The sequence below is a fragment of the Biomphalaria glabrata genome, chromosome 1 (genome assembly GCF_947242115.1).
Source record: "Biomphalaria glabrata chromosome 1, xgBioGlab47.1, whole genome shotgun sequence".
NCBI lineage: Eukaryota > Metazoa > Mollusca > Gastropoda > Planorbidae > Biomphalaria > Biomphalaria glabrata.
This window is the reverse complement of record NC_074711.1, coordinates 42,771,201-42,788,920: the sequence shown is the minus strand read 5'-3', so window position 1 is coordinate 42,788,920 and position 17,720 is coordinate 42,771,201. Positions and strand designations below refer to the sequence as shown.

At 31.8% G+C, this 17,720-nt stretch overlaps 1 protein-coding gene and 1 long non-coding RNA gene across 3 annotated transcripts; one reads left to right on the top strand and one right to left on the bottom strand.

The window, feature by feature from the left end:
* The first annotated feature begins 1,444 nt into the window (after positions 1-1,444).
* Positions 1,445-10,383, top strand: LOC106067821 (protein FAM219A-like). The gene is made up of 5 exons (XM_056037527.1): positions 1,445-1,568; positions 4,841-4,922; positions 5,705-5,786; positions 8,704-8,811; positions 9,144-10,383. The coding sequence occupies exons 1-5, from the start codon at positions 1,521-1,523 to the stop codon at positions 9,331-9,333; spliced, it is 510 nt and encodes a 169-aa protein (XP_055893502.1). The 5' UTR covers positions 1,445-1,520; the 3' UTR covers positions 9,334-10,383.
* Positions 4,839-16,918, bottom strand: LOC106067822 (uncharacterized). 2 transcript variants are annotated; one of them, XR_008779270.1, is made up of 4 exons: positions 16,664-16,918; positions 9,655-9,694; positions 8,991-9,031; positions 4,839-4,906 (listed from the first exon to the last, which is right to left on the bottom strand). It is a non-coding gene; the product is annotated as an uncharacterized LOC106067822 (long non-coding RNA). The 2 variants fall into 2 exon arrangements; XR_001217784.2 differs by lacking the exon at positions 16,664-16,918 and having other exon boundaries at positions 9,655-9,751.
* Positions 16,919-17,720: the final 802 nt, after the last annotated feature.

Here is a 17,720-nt window from a genome sequence, read left to right as displayed (position 1 = left end):
AGGTACTAGAATTTCACTAAGGTCGGGATGACCTTTTATCAATAATATCTGTTTTTTACATAAGAAAAATAAAATTAATGTACACTAAAACATGTAAAATTGAATGAATCACTTCTTATACCTATATCATTGCTTATAAACATAAAATATAATAAAGATCTGTATTCTTGGGCTTGGGAGTTCTTTTGGTTAGTCGATGTCGAAACTAAAATCTGTAAATCTAGGTATTCTAAAATATTCTTTCAAATAAATATACTTAAATAGATCTAAATCTTAACTCCAAAGATTCTTTTTCTAATCTACACTATTGCTTTATAACTAGATAGATCTAGATCAATTTAGAAGCTTATTGTGTTGAAAACTTGACAACCAGGAGCATTTTTCTTTTAATAGACTATTTTAAGAAAATTAGAAAAAATTGTATTTTTTTCGTAATTTACTAATGATATTTTATAATTTTAATTTCATTTTGATTTGCCACTTATAAATTAAAATTCCTCCTTTAAAACTGTACAATTTGATATATACTTTTGTATATGTATTCACAATAGTTTTGGAAATATTCAAATTAAAAAAAATTTGCTTCACTTTTTTTTTATTTCTCTAGCTAGATCTAGATGTATATATATAAAGTCCATTGGATGTCAGGACGCCTCCGACAAACTTAAAATCACAATAACTTTTGAACCAATAATGCTAGCATTATAAATTTGGTGTTGTTGGAAAGCATTTTTCATCCTCTTTCATTCTATTACACATTTGTTGGTATAGGATTATCATTAATTAAAATTTTTTGGTGCAACTACCTAATCTAGGTCTAGAGTCTAGACTAGGTCACTAGATGATCTACTAACTATAGTCTATATACTATTATAGTAGTAACTTAACTAACTAAGATAAGTCTAACTCTAAGTCTCTAAGTCTAAGTCGACTAAGTTAACTAAAATCAACGCCTAGATCTATATCTGAGTCTAGAACTAGAGTGTCAGCCTAATGTTATTGCATTTTTAATTTTATAAGTATAGATCTAGATCTAGAGATAGATTTAGACTAGATCTAGAATATGTAGACCTCTATATTAATATTATAGATCTAGATCCAGATTGTATTCCAGAATGTCATGCTTTTGTCGGAATTTAATTCTTGCTTTTATAGAACCTAGGAAAAACAACACTGACAAATGTTAAAAATTAGGACTTTGGGTAACAAACTTCCGGTTTGGGAGACATACGATTAATTTAGATTACTTTTATTTAGGGTTATTGTTATGATTATGGGTATAGATCTAGATCTAGGTCTATAAATCTATAGAAATATATATAAATAGATTAGATCTCTAGCCTGTATCAACTTTGCAGAATAAATGTCAATAGTTTAATTATCGAAAACCCAGTTTAGAATGCTTTAAAAAAAAAAAGATATTCTAATTCTAAGATACTAGTTTAATTCTTTAAAATTAATAATTTAATTTCATTGAAAATATTTTCAATTTTTATTCATTTTAATTTTATTTTTAAAAAATGGAAGAACAAGAAGGTTTAACTCAAAGTAATGAACAAAAATCACACGTAAGTTATTATACTATGGTAATTTTCATCTTCTGAACAATAACAAGTAAGTTAAGTGCTGCTGCTCCAATTTTTATGTATGAATTAGATCTAGATGTATATTTATCTCCGTAAATTATTGTAATTTAATATAATAAATAATATATTTTATATAGTGTAATAACTAACAGACCTGCCTACCGTTTAACCAAAATGCATACATATTCCTTACGCAAAATCTCCCAAAAATTACCGCTAGTATGCCAGTTTGAATTTAACTCGCCGCGTTACACATTTCATTTTATATCTTTTTTTTTTCCCCTTCTCTAGACTAGCTTACGAGTGGTCACGGAGGTCATGCTAAGCCGTCCGGGCGGTGGGGGTGGACAGAAAAAGTGGGGTGAACACATTGAGTGCCCAGATCTACACGTTGATTGGATTTTGATAGCAATTAGTAGATCTAGTCTAGAAATGAAGAAAGCAAGAGTGATGAGAGTGGCGGGTTGGTACCGCTCAGTTAGCTACTGCACTAGTGTGACTTCATTAGATCTAGATCTAGTAGAAATTATTTTGGAGCTTAAAAAATGTTGAATGCAAAAAAAATAAAAAAATCTCTGATTTCCATATGCATTTCAATAAAAAAAATGTATATTGAAGCACTATCGATTCAAAACATATTGTAGATCTATATCTAGATTCCAGATCTAAGGATCTAGATTAGGATACTTATTATACAGGAATATATCTAGAGCTAAAGTAATCTAGACTCTAGAGCCTAGACTGCAACCCTAGGCTACAGAGTTTAGCTAGACATTTCGTTACGATTCTCTACATTCTAGATTTCTAGATCTAATTTTAATTTAGTATGATTTAGCTTGATAATGTCTAGATCTAGATTCTTATATCAAGGTTGAAGGTAGACCTATGAAAGATTGGAGTAGGCCTACGTTTGTAGCAGAATTACAGGATCGGCAACACTTTTTTTGAATCCAAATCTAGATTTAGATCTCATATAGATCTAGATTTAGATCTAATCATGATTAAATGTCTCTATTCTAAAGTTTCCAAATGTAGACAACCTTGTTAGAAGATCTTAGAGTAAAACAACTAGAGATTTAGATCTAATTTATATAATTTAGGCTAAGATTAAGCTCTTTATTAAAGTACTTTACACATCTCTAGATTTTTTCTACTTATCTATGTGTCTAGAAGTATTATTATTAATATTATAGTATTAGAAATTTATATAAATTAATGAATTGGTTAGGTACATTTACATTTTAGATCTACTAAAAGAGTCTCTAGAGCTCTGTTAGCCTTGGTTGGCTCCCCATCTAGGAGAAGGAAAACTCTTAATCCAAACCTCAGCTGCCTTGCAGCTATACCTAAACGCGGGAAAGGCTTCGGGAGACAACCCTGAGGAAAAATCAGGAGCTGGTGACCCTTAGGCAGATTGTGGCACACCGTGCTACAGCCTGGCAGAGCCTGCGGCACTACTGATCCCAAACTGTATCGGATATTCCGTTCCTTTGGTCACATCAGATGCGCGTAGAAGGGCGAACTGCTATGTGGGCGACAACGTTCCGACCATAAACAATGCCTAGGCTTTCATCTCACTTATTCAAAGCCCTAACTCCAAAAACTGGAGAGGACACTCCAGCTTCGCCTTAGGCGTCGGCCAAACACAAAAAGTGGCAGTCACCGGTTATAAGCTCAAATGCTCCAGGGGCCACTTTCGTTGGTGGGAGGGATTCTAATGGACAGCTACCGCCCGCCTCAAGCTGAGCATCCTCCAGCCAATAAGGAGCTTCCCTTCATGCCTGTCTTCCTCGTTTGGGTACACAAGGATAGGACAAAATCTGAAAAGCAGGCACAAAGCCAATGTACCAGTCGACATGAAGAAAAATAAATTAAACTTAAAATGTGTATTTTGGGACCAGAATGTGTAACACTTGCGCGATAGAGCAAGTGTTACACATTCTGGTCCCATAATACACATTTTGACCATCAGCATTACACATTTGGACTTTTTTAGGTAGGCAGGTCTGAACTAATACTAATAGTCTAATACTCAAAAAAACAAAGATTTACTGCTGCAGGGGTAAACGACTGTATAAAAAATACGAAAAACAGGCATATATGTAACCCTGCCGGACCAAGTAAAACAAAGGACGTTTGGGCCACGAGGCCTTCATCAGCTACAAAACAAACAAAAAATAAAAAACAATTAACACAAAATAGTCTTAAGTTAACTTATCTGTCCGATGTTGTTCTCTATCGAGACAGAAAAGAAATGAGCTACACTGGTGTAAAAGCGCGGGAAAACGGAAGGGGGCGGAGATGTCAGGCAAAGATGAATGGGAAAAGGGGGTACCGTAGTGTTAGTGCCCATCGCGTATTAAATAAAAGTGTGCTGGTTGTCAGACCTGCAAACACACACTCGCCACCCCACCATCACATGTCCTAAAATGACCATCAAGATCAGTGGCAAATTTAACTGTAATAGTAGAGGAGTCATATATAATGCTATAATATGCTCAAGGTGTCAGATGGTTTATATTGGAAACACAGGCAGGACCTTAAAAACACGCCTCCAAGAACACCTTAGAGACATTCGTAACTTTGCAACTAAGCCCGTCTCTATCCATTTTAATAACACACATAATAGGGGTACCACCAACCTCCTCGTCACTGCCATACAACAATGCAACGACAAAAACACCTGTCTGCAGATCGAAAACAAACTTATTTACATGTCAGGCACCCTCCAACCTAACGGGATCAACAACCAGCACACTTTTATTTAATACGCGATTTATTTCTAATATTGCCAACAACGTCTGCCAGTCCAGGTACTTAGTCTCCTTTACTAATTCCTATTATTTTTCTAAAAGTGACAGTTAAACTTGCATCTAATACCTGTTTGAGTCAGACACTACTATAATATAGATTTTTTTGTACCACTAATTAAACTATCTTTTCTAATACCTTAAACTGTACACATGATATTACAAAAAAAAATCACAAAACTCAGAAGGAATCATAAAAGTATGTTTACTAAAAAAAAAAAAATTTGACAATTTATAAGGATCATAAAAATTGCTAATTTTTGCAATAAAAATGTGCATGAATGTCTTGCATACTAAGTTCTCTTTGACATTGAAATGCACTACTAGCTATCAAAAGTGTTTTAGTGAAATCTATATCATTCAGACAACTTAATTGTTGCCTAAGTGTACTCATAGATTTGTTGTTAGTCTGTAGCCAACTTAAAATCAAAATTTTGATTACAGAATGGTTATAAACTTGTTCAGTCAAGTATAAAACAGAGTTACACTGCTTTGAAGAAGACATCAGAGCTGCAAAAAAAGATAGGTATGTTGGTTTAAATGTCAAATGTATGTAGTCTTACTAGATACAAGTTTGGTAATATACATGTAGGCTTACTATATGCAAGTTTGGTAATATGCATTTCAACTTACTACAAGTTTGGTAATATGCATGTAGGCTTACTATGTTATTGGCACTCATCTAATTATAATAGTTTGTTGTTTTTTTAATTACAAAATAGTTTGCAAGATTATCCTGATAGTAGGTCTTTTGACTTTAAGCTTCTTTATAAATCACATGTTCAGGTACACTATTAGTAATTGTTTGGAGCATAAGGTTAAACATAAAAAAACATATATTATTATTATCCAAATTTTTTAAAATATTAATTTATGTATATGACTATTTAAAAAATTATATGATGTGCAAATCAGAAAAAATCCCCAATTTTAATTTGTTTAGGGTGGAAAAAAAAAAAAAAATTATAGTGATGTTGACATTTAAAAAAAAAACTAAAAATTCATTTAAATTATGGCTTTGAATATTTTAGCTAGGCATGAACAAAGAGTTGGAATCATCAATCAGTCATTGTTGTATAGAAAAATAAGTATAATATAAGTATTAGGGTATTAAAAAATAAGTATTAATATAAGTATTAGGTTGTTGTTGTTTTTTCTAATGCTGTTCTTATTCAAATTTAAGTGTTTCAGAATTAAAATTCATTATTAGAGCTGATATTTAAACAATCTTAAAGTTTGTATTTTCTAACGTTTTGTAAAATGCTTGATTTGGCCAGTAATATTTTAATCTACTTAATTCCAATTCAGAACGTCAGAGAGATGTGGCAAGAAGGACAGCATCTTTTACTGACCAGCAAGGGAAAAAATCTCATTTTGTTTCACGGTCAAGGTAACACTTTTTTGTTTAAAACATGTTTAATTGTTTTTTTATATTGCAATTTTATTGATTATCTTCAATGTTTTGAAATATACCCTAGAATGGGACTGAAAATCTCTTTGATATTCACAAGCACTGTTCAAAATATTTTAGGTCCTTCAATAGAACTCAATTGAATAGATCTATAGAATTCAAATTCTGGAGGCACCAGATTAAAGCAACCTTTAGTTTTTATTTTAGATTTATTATGTGTATTTAACAAATAATGCAATGAAGAACATATATTTTTTTAAAGGTTTCATTACATAATGTCATACATATATTTAATTCTTATAATTAAAATACTTTCATTATCATATAGGGAAAAAATGTTTAATTGTATTGCTAAATAAAAATTAAATAAACATTGACTTAAAATGTGTTTAAAATTAGAGATGAACCCGAATCCAAACTTGAACCCCACTTACAAACGAACCGAACCTAAATTTTAAAACTACTTGATATGAAATGATCAAACTATCCTTACCCTAACTGAACTAAATTCCCTAAAATACAATTCCTATCACATTAACAATTATTATTGTCTATAATCAAGTGTCTTGGATTATTTGAGTTTAGTGAGTTTATCGTTACCATAACTGACGTAATCCCCTTAGCCTCTGGTACCTTAGCTATGCTAACAAGGGGTTGTAAACCTGGCCTCCTTCAGGTTACCTCAGTGAGTTTTATTTACTTTTTTTTTCCCTCGCTGGTGTAGGGTTTAAAAAAGTGGCCTGATAAATTAGTTCAACAAGTCTGCCATGACTTTTCAAATGGGGGATGTCATTGGAGTGGTGGCCCTTTTTGCATCTTCTGGTTACAGAATAGGAACTTAAGAAATTACTCGTACTAACTACATCCACTTGTAGCGAGCACTAATAGACTTTTTCAAAGGCGACGCCATAAAAGTAAAGACAACTAAAATTCTTTAAAATATTTTCCCAAGACTATAAAGAGTGACAATTTGATATTTGTTACTGATAATGGAGGTAATATGAAGTCTGCTTATTGCAATGATGTTAGAATTAGCCGTGCATATCATAATCTGAACTTGGATGTTAAAAGGCTCTGAAATCTGCTGGTGCTGATTTAGTTCACAATATGATCGAAACTTGAGCATAAAGGAAATAATCAGGAAGTAGAACACCATCTTAAACAGAATGTTTCTACTTTTTTTTACTGTGGTTGTCATGTGTGAAGTCCATTCTTTTTTATGCAAAGCATTTTGACCAAATTTAGCAACTAAAAAATGTAAATAAAAAATTTTGTGACATTGAATTTGTGCATTCCTTTTAGAAGGCTACAGTGCAACTGTCACAGGCAATGTGACCACATCCCTGATGTATGTTCAATGCTATGTAGTCTTGGATCAATCTGTGAGATTAATGACAGTATGCATGATTTAAAAGCAGCTTTTCTGTCTAGCTTGGAAAAAATATATATTGTTGTAACCACGCTCCCGCGCTACACTAATGGTGCGCATCTGAGCACTACTGCGTCTGTAGCTCCCACAGACCGACCTCCACCTGCACTGACCAACGTCCACCACCCTGTAGGGCACCTGAATCTGTTCGGGACGAACAGATCTGAGCAGGGGGCAATGTTGTAACCACGCTCCCGGGCTACACTAATAGTGCGCATCTGAGCACTACTGAACACGACTAGTGAAAGACATATAGAGACAGGAAGAAGGACTGTTGTGAGCAGGCTAAAAGTCATGGGAGTCTGAACAGTCTGGTGCTGAGTGCTGTCCTATGTGATACCAGGAAACTGTGTGTGAGACCTAGAGCGACACTGGGAAGTGTGTCGGTGGTCTGTTCTGTGTTCTGGTATGAAGTAGGACTCTTAGAACTTAAGACATATTACTCCCTGTGACTTTATAGCAGAAGTCCAAGTCTAACTAGTAACTATTACTATTTGTTGATGCTTATACTAGTTATAATAAATAAATACATCGTTTACTCTTGTCAACCTGTCTTTCGTTGAGTGCCTGCCTTAGAGAGTTATAACAATATTATTTAGCCTTTGTACTAAATTTCAACATTTATTGTGCTTTGTTTTTCTTTTGTGAATGTGGAAGATCACGAATTTGTTAATTCAGAATTATTTTTTTTTAACTCACAATGTAGTATCAAAGCACTCAGATAGTGCACACAGACTATTTTGGTGATTGCAGTTATTCTGTGCAACAGCTCAGTCCAAACAGTAATCTTGACTCTGAAATATGTGATGCGCTGACAGACTTTATTACAGATGTTGTCTAATATTAATAGTAATGACACGAGACATTAACTTGCACTGCTCTTGACTGACTTCAATGCATTGCATTTTTCGAAAGATAATGATTTTGAACTTTAACTTTCAACAAGGAAATCGATTGCTAAAAAGTTGTTGACTATTCCTGCAACAAGTACTGCCTGAGTGCCTGTGAAGGGGCATTTTCAGGGAAAAAGCATACAAGTTTGTGTGTAAAAATAACTTCCTATATCAACTTGTCAATAGTGTGTTTAGTTTTTGAAATCTAAATATGATAGGCCCTATGCAGCAGCAGCTTTTCCCTATGGCGACCACTAAAAAATGTCATAATTTAATTTAATTTAATTAGAATTTGTATGTTTTACGGTAATATATATCAATATTTTCATAAATTAAAAAACAATTTCTTTGCAAAGGTCCTCCACTTTTTTTTTTATAAAAATCAATAATTTTAAACTATATGAGTGATAATCAATTCATTTTTTTAAAAAAAGCTACTTCATTTTTTTTAAATGCCACATAACAGCTTTCAAATGATAAAAGTGGTAACCTATTTTTAGCCTCTGTGCTTATGTATTAAAATAAAGAATCTCATCATAAAAGTAGACATTAACAGGCACTTCTTTTGTTTCAGACTGACTGTACCTTCAAATAACAGTCGGGTAACACAGAAAGACATGATAAACTCTAGTTCTAACACAGCTGACCAGCAGCCACTAGTTGCTATAATGTCAGATGAAAGGTCTTTTTTTTTTTTCTTTTTAAATTAGTGCTACACTTATTTCTAAATTCTATCTTGAATATCTCCTGGCCCACTTTATGTTATCTCCCTCTTTTACTTTTGTCTCCCAAAAATATTTTACCCCAAGTGCAGTGAGATTGATCCTACTCATATTCCATATTCATACAAGATCTGCTTACCAAGATTGTTGGCATTTCACTTTCTGTTACATGCACTTATCCTGTAGAATTAAGTAAATAGCTCATTATATCAAGGTGATGTTTTATGCATAGACTTTAATTAAAATGTTAGAAAACTTAATTCAATAATTAGTGGTTTACTTTTTGGTCTAGTGATGAGGATGAATTTGATGTGCCAAGATTACCTAAAGCTGCTCATAAAGAAATTACAGAACAATTAATCAAAGATGGCTATAACCTTGACCTTGAACCAGATGATGAAGATCTTGACCTGATACCACCACGGCCCCTTAATGAGAGATGTGCGTGTTGTCAGCTTACAAACTCTTGCTCAATACTCTGACATGTTCCAACACTGTGTAGTGCTTTCCCATCATGTTATTGCAAGTGATTGTTTCAAGATAACAGATATTTTATTCTAATATATTATTATAGCTCAGTATTGCTCCATGTAACTCGTTGTTGTGGTCTTAAGAATGTTACATTGACATAATAACAAACTGCTTCTAAATGTTCTGGGTGTTTATTTTATATCTATCCGAACTGTGTTATTTTGCTAAGTTTAAAGTGCAGTTTCACAATGAGAAGAAAACACACTTCATTAAAGTCATGCTTAGAATGGAAAAGTAAACTAGAGTTATAGCTTCTAATAGAATCTACTTACTTTAAAAATTCCTTTGTTCTTCCAGAAAACAAAATTGGCACTGTCAATGATTATCATTATGTATTATCAGAACTTTCTACATGTACAAATATATATATATATATATTTATTTATTTTTGTTACCTTGAGCAATATAAATACACTGACTCTAAAAACAATAATTGTAGAAGTGATTGTGGTAACTAAAAATAATTAAAACAATGACAGACAGAAACTAAATGAAAAAGTTGAGCCTAAGAACTCCAAACTTTTTTTATTTTTGATATTTAAAACTACATCAGTTCATTTTAATCTCAGTTCCAGATTTTTGAAAAAAAAAATTATTTGTTACTATTTCAGTTTATCTTTTTTTTTTTTTAAATTTCATTTTTGTTTTTACAATTCCATTTCAGTTTCAATTGACTAAAATCATGATATGAACAATGCAAAACTAAATTTGTATTAAATTCTGACTGACTGATGTTAGTGTTGTTTACTTTTCATTCTCCTCCTTTTTTAAAATCTCAATTTCATCTTTCTATGTTCTATAATAATTTTGTTTAATAACAACTTGACAAATTGTGTTTTAAATTATAGTAGTCCTATTGAATGTAATGATTCAACTGCAGTACAAACTCATGGTTCTTAAATTGTAATTTACAAAACTATTGTAAACTGATTTTAAATATCAAGTCTTCAAGTATACAGAAAATCTACTTCACTTTTACATAAGAAATCTGTACATTAACACATTAACAAAAGAAGGAATATGGCACTTTAACAAGTTATTTTACAAGTTAATTCTTAGTCCCTCTCTTGTTGTTTATTTTTAATTTTAACTTGTAATAAATGGTTTAAGTGAACAACTGAAACACTACTTGGAGCGAGGCCCTGTGGTTGAGTTGTAAAGCGCTTGGCTTCTGAGCCGAGGGTCCCAGGTTCCAATCCTGGTATTTTAATTTTGGGATCCTATGGAACCTCAGAGTCCACCCAGCTCTGATGATTACCTGATGTTAGTTGTGGAAAGTAATGGTGGTTGGATGTTGTACTGGTCACATGACACCCTCATTAACCATTGGCCACAGAAACAGATGACCTTTACATCATCTGCCCTATAGATCATAAGGTCTGAAAGGGGAACTTACTTTTTAGTATTTTACTAGTTGGAGCAGTGAGCATGCACTTGTGTTTTTCTAACTATGGTACCTATAGTTGCTGTCTACTTTCAAAGGCATAAGTTTTCTGTTTACCTGATCACTGCTTCACTTTACACCTACCTAATTTCAGTGTGCTTCAAGGCTGCCAACTCTGAACATCTCATTACTGTGTGAGTATGAAATGGAGGAATACTGCATTTTGTTTTTGGTCATGTTTCAACCATGGGCCAGATCAATGTTAAACGTTTGTGATTGGCTTAAGTCCATCTTAGCTAATATATTAGTTTTTGATTATGGAAGGCATAGATAAATGCCATTAATGTCTTTAAAAGTTTTGATGACCAGCTGAATAAGATTTTTATTAATGATGTGTTCAAATATTTTAATAGATATTTTTTTTTTTTTTTTTCAAATTTCTTATAAAACACATAAGATGACAAGTTTTTAATATATATACATAACATGACAAAAAACAACATGTAACATGTATTTTAACACACTACTAACATTATGACTTGACATATTTTACACACACTAACATGTGTTTTTGCACACTCATATAATATCATTATGTGACATGTTTTAACACAGGCCCACATAACATTATTACGTGATATATATTTAATACCTTCACAACCACTTGTGCCATACCATTTTAAAAGATTTTATTGTTCTTTAAATTAATAATATGTGAAAAAAGTCGTTAATAATCAAAACTAGCGTTTTAAGTTCTTTTTTTAAAATATGAAATGCTACATGTAAATAAAGGGAAATATAGACATTCGCTTAACTTTGCCAAGACACTTATTAAATCAATACTCAGTACTCTACTTTTGGCTAACTTTCCATGACATTTCAATGTGGGCTGTCACATAACTGGTTAAAACAAACAGGCATGACTTGTACTATTGGTGACCAAACTCTATGCAAGTTAAATTTCACTCCTGCAACTTTGATTTTGTTGGCACTATACAGTATAAATCTTTCAATTTCTAACATATTTTAAGGGAAAAAAAGGTTAGTATTAGAAACATGAGCAGCTTATAGAATATTTCTGTTAAGTATTTTAAAAAAACTAATGTATTAATAAAGATTGGCATTTGATTTAAAAAGTACATTTGTATGAAATGAATGAACTATTTTCATGATTCTCGTTAGAATTTCAACAAAATGTTTTAGCAAAAATTAATAAAAAGGGGTGGCAAGTTTTAAAGTTTGTATTGAGAACTACATTTAAAATGTCTTGCTGTGTAGTGCTGAAGGTGTTTTAAAAAGAACTTTTGCTCAACAAAATGATTTTGAAGCTTGAAACTTCACTGTATTGTATAAATGTTTTTTCAAAACCTGTAATAAGAAGTTATGCATTGTATCAAAAAGTTGGTACAAATTAGATTATCATCAAGAATTTATTGTTGGTGTTAATATAACAATAGACTCTGTTTACAATAAATTAAATAAATATAATTATAAATTTGTAGAAATATATGGTAGCTTAGTCTTCCTGTCTAGTAAAAAACAATTGTTTTTTTTTACTTTATGTATTTCTAATATAGTAATTGTTTAATAGTTTGTGTTTTTCTGTAAATTATAATTATAAATTAATTGAATGCAACACTAACAGTGGTTCTAATTGAGAACTTAGAAATGTATATGTCTAGTATGTAATCATTGCAATGTTTGCACTAAAACTGTATTTTAAGAACAAGTAATACAGAATTTGTTATGGAATTAAAGTGGCCTTCCCCTTTGGTCTGAATTGGTTTTAAACCTGGCTTGTCAGCTCAGTAAGCAGTATTTGTTAATGACAGCCTTATGTCCTTTTTTTTCCTTGGGAATGGTTTTAACAGCTATACATTTGTCTGTTTATTTTTTCTTTCTCATTGTTTAGTGTGTTCATGGCACCAAGTATTTTTATTGCTAAATACCTGAGAAAGTATTTAGGTTTCAGATATGTTGCTGTGGAAACTGTGCTCTTCTTGTGAAGTAGATCATTGTGTATGTCATGTTTCTTGTGTAGAAATAATTCTAGACTACTAGAAGCACAAATTAAATCACTGTCGTTCAATATTCTGAATGATTTTTTTAACAAATATTTGTTTGATTCATTTAAATCAGTGATGCCCAACATAAATCAAACTGCAGGCCATTTTAATTTCCCAACTGGTGTCGCGGGTCACATAAACGAAACTGTACAAAAACGAAATGAAATTGACCTGAAACTATTTGATTCGAAACCTGTGGATCTAGTAGTTACATTCATTAATGGGATATTATTATACTTTTTTTAAGCGCCAGAAAACTGCTTCATTTCTCTATTAAATATATGAGCAACAGTGTAGCTAGCAATACCAACGACTCATATTCTTGTCTCTTTTTTGGTAAATATTCTCATCGATCCTCCAATCTCTAGACGTAGTCAAACACTATTTTTATCCACGGCTCAAATCAAGGAATGCCTTCAAATTTGTTTTAAAATGCTGTTAACTTGTTGTTCTTTAAAAACAAAAACAGCTACAATTTCTTTAGAAATCAAATATGTTGGCTTATTATCATGTTCCACAAAAAAAGGTAATAGTCCTATCACTTTTTCTGGTAGATTCTACATTAAGAATTGCATTTCATAGAAATACAAATGTTAAAGGTACCAATCTATTCGATAAACATTGATGGACTTAACGTAGATAGAAAGACATTTTTAACCTTTTTTTGGGGGGGGGGGGGCTTGCAGATTTTTTACTCTTTGTGCCGACATTTCGGCGGGCCGGATGGAACTACGTCGCAGGCCAGATGTGGTCCGCGGGCCGTATTTTGGGCATCACTGATTTAAATTATTATACTTGCTTTTTTTTCTGTGATTATTTTTTTTAAATTATATATATATATATATAACAATAATATTAAGACTTGTCTTCGAGTCCGAAGATTAGTGAAGAATGCAGTATTTCCCATGGCTGTGCAGCCCCAGCTGTGACCTACATATTATGCCACATCCAGAGCAAGCATAACCATTGTCCACAGTTGTTCAATTTAGATTTTCTTTTCGTCGTCTGCGTCTGTCCTCGGCAGTGGATTTTCTTACTGTCTCAAATGTGTATCCTGTTAGCCTCTCGGTAAGGGCGACATCACCCAATTTAAATATTTCAGCCGGAATATATATATATATATATATATATCAAAATAGTTTTTCTTATTTTATTAAGATTTAATATGATTTTTTCATTCAGGAGGATATGTTATTTTATTTAAGATTTTATCTTCATATTTGTTGTGTTTTAATTTTCATTTTGAATCTTTTTTTTTTTCATAATTTTTTCTAACTATATTTATCTTGTTATTATCTAGCTTTAAGGGCCTATCAGTATGTTATGTTTTAAGATGCATTTTTCCCAGAGTAATTTCAAGCTTTCTTAATTGTAAGTTCATCATTTTAAGTACATTTGTGTTTTGCAAAAAAACAACAACACAAAATAACATTTAAACTTGAAAATTTTGTTTTATGTTCACATGCATTCATTTATCCTGTTATAATGTTTTCATGAATCAATATTGCAATTATTGCTAGTCAATATTTACATATGTATTTTTCTCTAAACGATCTGTATATATTTTATTGACATTCCTTTCTCTCATTCCTAATTTCATGTTTTTTAGTTTTGCTGGTTTTATTGACCTCAAGTTGTTTTGAAAACAAGGTATAAATAGCATACGGTTCAATTTTGTTATTATGAACATGGCTGTATGTCATGAATATTAAAAAGTTTGTTTTTTTCAAAATTACTGTTCAAACTTCTTTTCAGTAAAGAATGTACTTTTTATTCAGTATAGAATTGAGACTTAATTTTTATTAGGCAAAGTTGTTAATGAGTCTTATTTATATTCCTGATATATATACATAACCAAATCTGCTTAACATGACACAAATATTTGGTCTCTAGACATCAGAAAGTGGAACACATCTGACATATTACTTTTAGGCTGAAGAAAAGAAGCTTACCCTGTCCTGCATGTTATCTTTTCAACATGTTGAGTAAAACTGAGTTATGGTAATAATTATATTCATGAAAGTTACCTTTTCTTTTTTTTTTTACCTGTTGAACTGGCTATAATATCTAAAAATCTGAATAACAGTTACATCTCAATGAGAATATTGTTAGCTCCCTTGGATAATACTGTCAATTTTTGGGGGATATTTTAAACCTTCATCAATCTAATGTATTCTGATATTGTTTTTTAATTTCATTTTTTTTTTGCCAATTTTTCCAAAGATTATGTATAATAAAAGTTAAATCCAAATGTAGATCTTTGAAGCTTAAAAAAAGTTTCAGGTAAAGTTAACTATAACAAGGTTGGGCTAGCTTTAATGTAAAGGACCCTAAAATTGATATAAGAAATCATTTACATTCTCTTTAATAGTTTATAATATTTACATTTTTTTTTTGCTTTATTATATGTTGGGTTAAATAGTATTAGCATACATTATTTACATATAATTATGTTCATTATACATTTTAAAGATCTGAGAAAAATAAATAAAAATGAAAAACTTCACTTCATTGGGAAATATATTGCATGCTGAGGGAAACATGCAAACAATTAACTGGTTGATTGTGTTTGGTTTCACCATATGAAGGTTCATGATTGGGACTCTTAAGGATTACCTAAAACATCTACTGTAGCCTGTATTGTCTGAAGTGTGGAAATGAGTGGTCATTAAATTGAAAGGAAATGTCAATAAAGTAATAAACATTAAGTTTCAATCTAAAAAAAAAAAAAAAAGAATTTGGGAAAATGTTTCTTGTATTTTATGTCTCATTTTGTTTATGTTAAAATTGAAAAATTTAAATTCTGTGAATTCCATTTATCAAGACTTTATCTGTACATAGTTTTACTAATAGTATTTTCCCCAGAAAGACTCAAATATCTGCAATATTTTGTTTTCAATATGTGAAAAGTTGTTATTGTATTATCATAATTATGATATCTGATCTGTGTTCTAAATGAGTTCATTTTATTTATATTTTTTTTTGAAAATAAAGTTAACTGCATACAAAGAAATGTTTTTGTTTTCTATAACAGAATCTTGTGCAAACACAAGAACAAGTCAAAGAGATAGAAATGAAAAGTCTGAACACAAGGACCATGAAAGTCAAAGAGATAGAAATGAAAAGTCTGAACATAAGGACAATGCAAGTCAAAGAGATAGAAATGAAAAGTCTGAACATAAGGACAATGCAAGTCAAAGAGAAATGAAAAGTCTGAACACAAGGACAATGCAAGTCAAAGAGATAGAAATGAAAAGTCTGAACACAATGCAAGTCAAAGAGATAGAAATGAAAAGTCTGAACACAATGCAAGTCAAAGAGATAGAAATGAAAAGTCTGAACACAATGCAAGTCAAAGAGATAGAAATGAAAAGTCTGAACACAATGCAAGTCAAAGAGATAGAAATGAAAAGTCTGAACACAATGCAAGTCAAAGAGATAGAAATGAAAAGTCTGAACACAATGCAAGTCAAAGAGATAGAAATGAAAAGTCTGAACACAATGCAAGTCCAAGAGATAGAAATGAAAAGTCTGAACACAATGCAAGTCAAAGAGATAGAAATGAAAAGTCTGAACACAATGCAAGTCAAAGAGATAGAAATGAAAAGTCTGAACATAAGGACAATGCAAGTCAAAGAGATAGAAATGAAAAGTCTGAACATAAGGACAATGCAAGTCAAAGAGATAGAAATGAAAAGTCTGAACATAAGGACAATGCAAGTCAAAGAGATAGAAATGAAAAGTCTGAACATAAGGACAATGCAAGTCAAAGAGATAGAAATGGCAACGCAATATTTCAGTTTAGGGTGCATATCTAAAGAAACTCGTTACCCACAAGATGTTTATTAGTAATGACGATTCTCGTATCTGTAAACTAGTTATGTAGGGATGAGTGGTATTTAAAACATTACTGCTATTTCAAAGAAACGCTGCTTCAAATACTACTGGTATTAGATCAACAATTAATATGCTTTAATTGTTCGTTTAATCATTGTATAGGAAGTTTCAAAACACTGATACACACATGCCAAGTCTATAACATAAAACACTATAGAATCAGAGGCAGGGCTGGTCCTCATGTGCGGGGCCCTGAGCCATAAGGGTAGATATATATAAATATACCGTACCACATCTTGGTAACTTGCTACTCAGCCTCTAACGCTGTGGGCCTTATTTGTGTTACAAAATAGAGACCATTACGTAGGTAGGGGCCTACTGTTGGCCTATTATTAGCCGCTGGAGTACATTAAATACTGTACTGTAATTGTTCTGCGTGAAATATTTTGCCTTTTAGGTTAATAAACGTAATTAATGATTCAGAAACATTTTGCATGACAAATCAACAAACTAGATAATAGATTACGGAGGAGAACCAGAGCACTTGCAATGAAACTAACACTTACCAAGTAGTTGCTTAGACGCTCACAGACGAGTCAGTCACGAAACTTTTCTGGCTTTTAGCTGTGCAAACTGGTTGATAAGATCCTCGTATTCCAATATTGAAGTAAGTTCCCGTTCGATTGACAACTTAGCTAAACTGCACAGTCTGTTTTGCGACATTGTTGATCGTAAATAGTTTTTGATAAGTTTCAGCTTTGAAAAGCTTCTTTTCGCGCTCGCAACGGACACAGGAATTGTCAACATAATTCTGTATGCAACACCTAATGTTGGGAAAAGATGGGCCAAATGTGCCGAAGACACTTTTGAACTACATTGATGTTATCAGGAATCATTTCTCGAAAAATCTTCAATTCTGCACACAAGTAAAATTGTTTTCCAAATCCCAGCAGCACTTCAACAAATCGTAGTAGTTCAAAGCCGTTTTACAGGGGGGAAAATCCAAAGACTGAAGCATCCCAAGTGTTCGAATCTTTTTTTCCATTGTGGA

Coding starts and splice junctions, on each gene's coding strand:
- LOC106067821 (XM_056037527.1), top strand. CDS start 1,521: ATGGAAGAACAAGAAGGTTTAACTCAAAGTAATGAACAAAAATCACAC. Junction 4,923..5,704: donor AGAGCTGCAAAAAAAGATAG/GTATGTTGGTTT, acceptor ATTCCAATTCAG/AACGTCAGAGAGATGTGGCA. Junction 5,787..8,703: donor CATTTTGTTTCACGGTCAAG/GTAACACTTTTT, acceptor CTTTTGTTTCAG/ACTGACTGTACCTTCAAATA.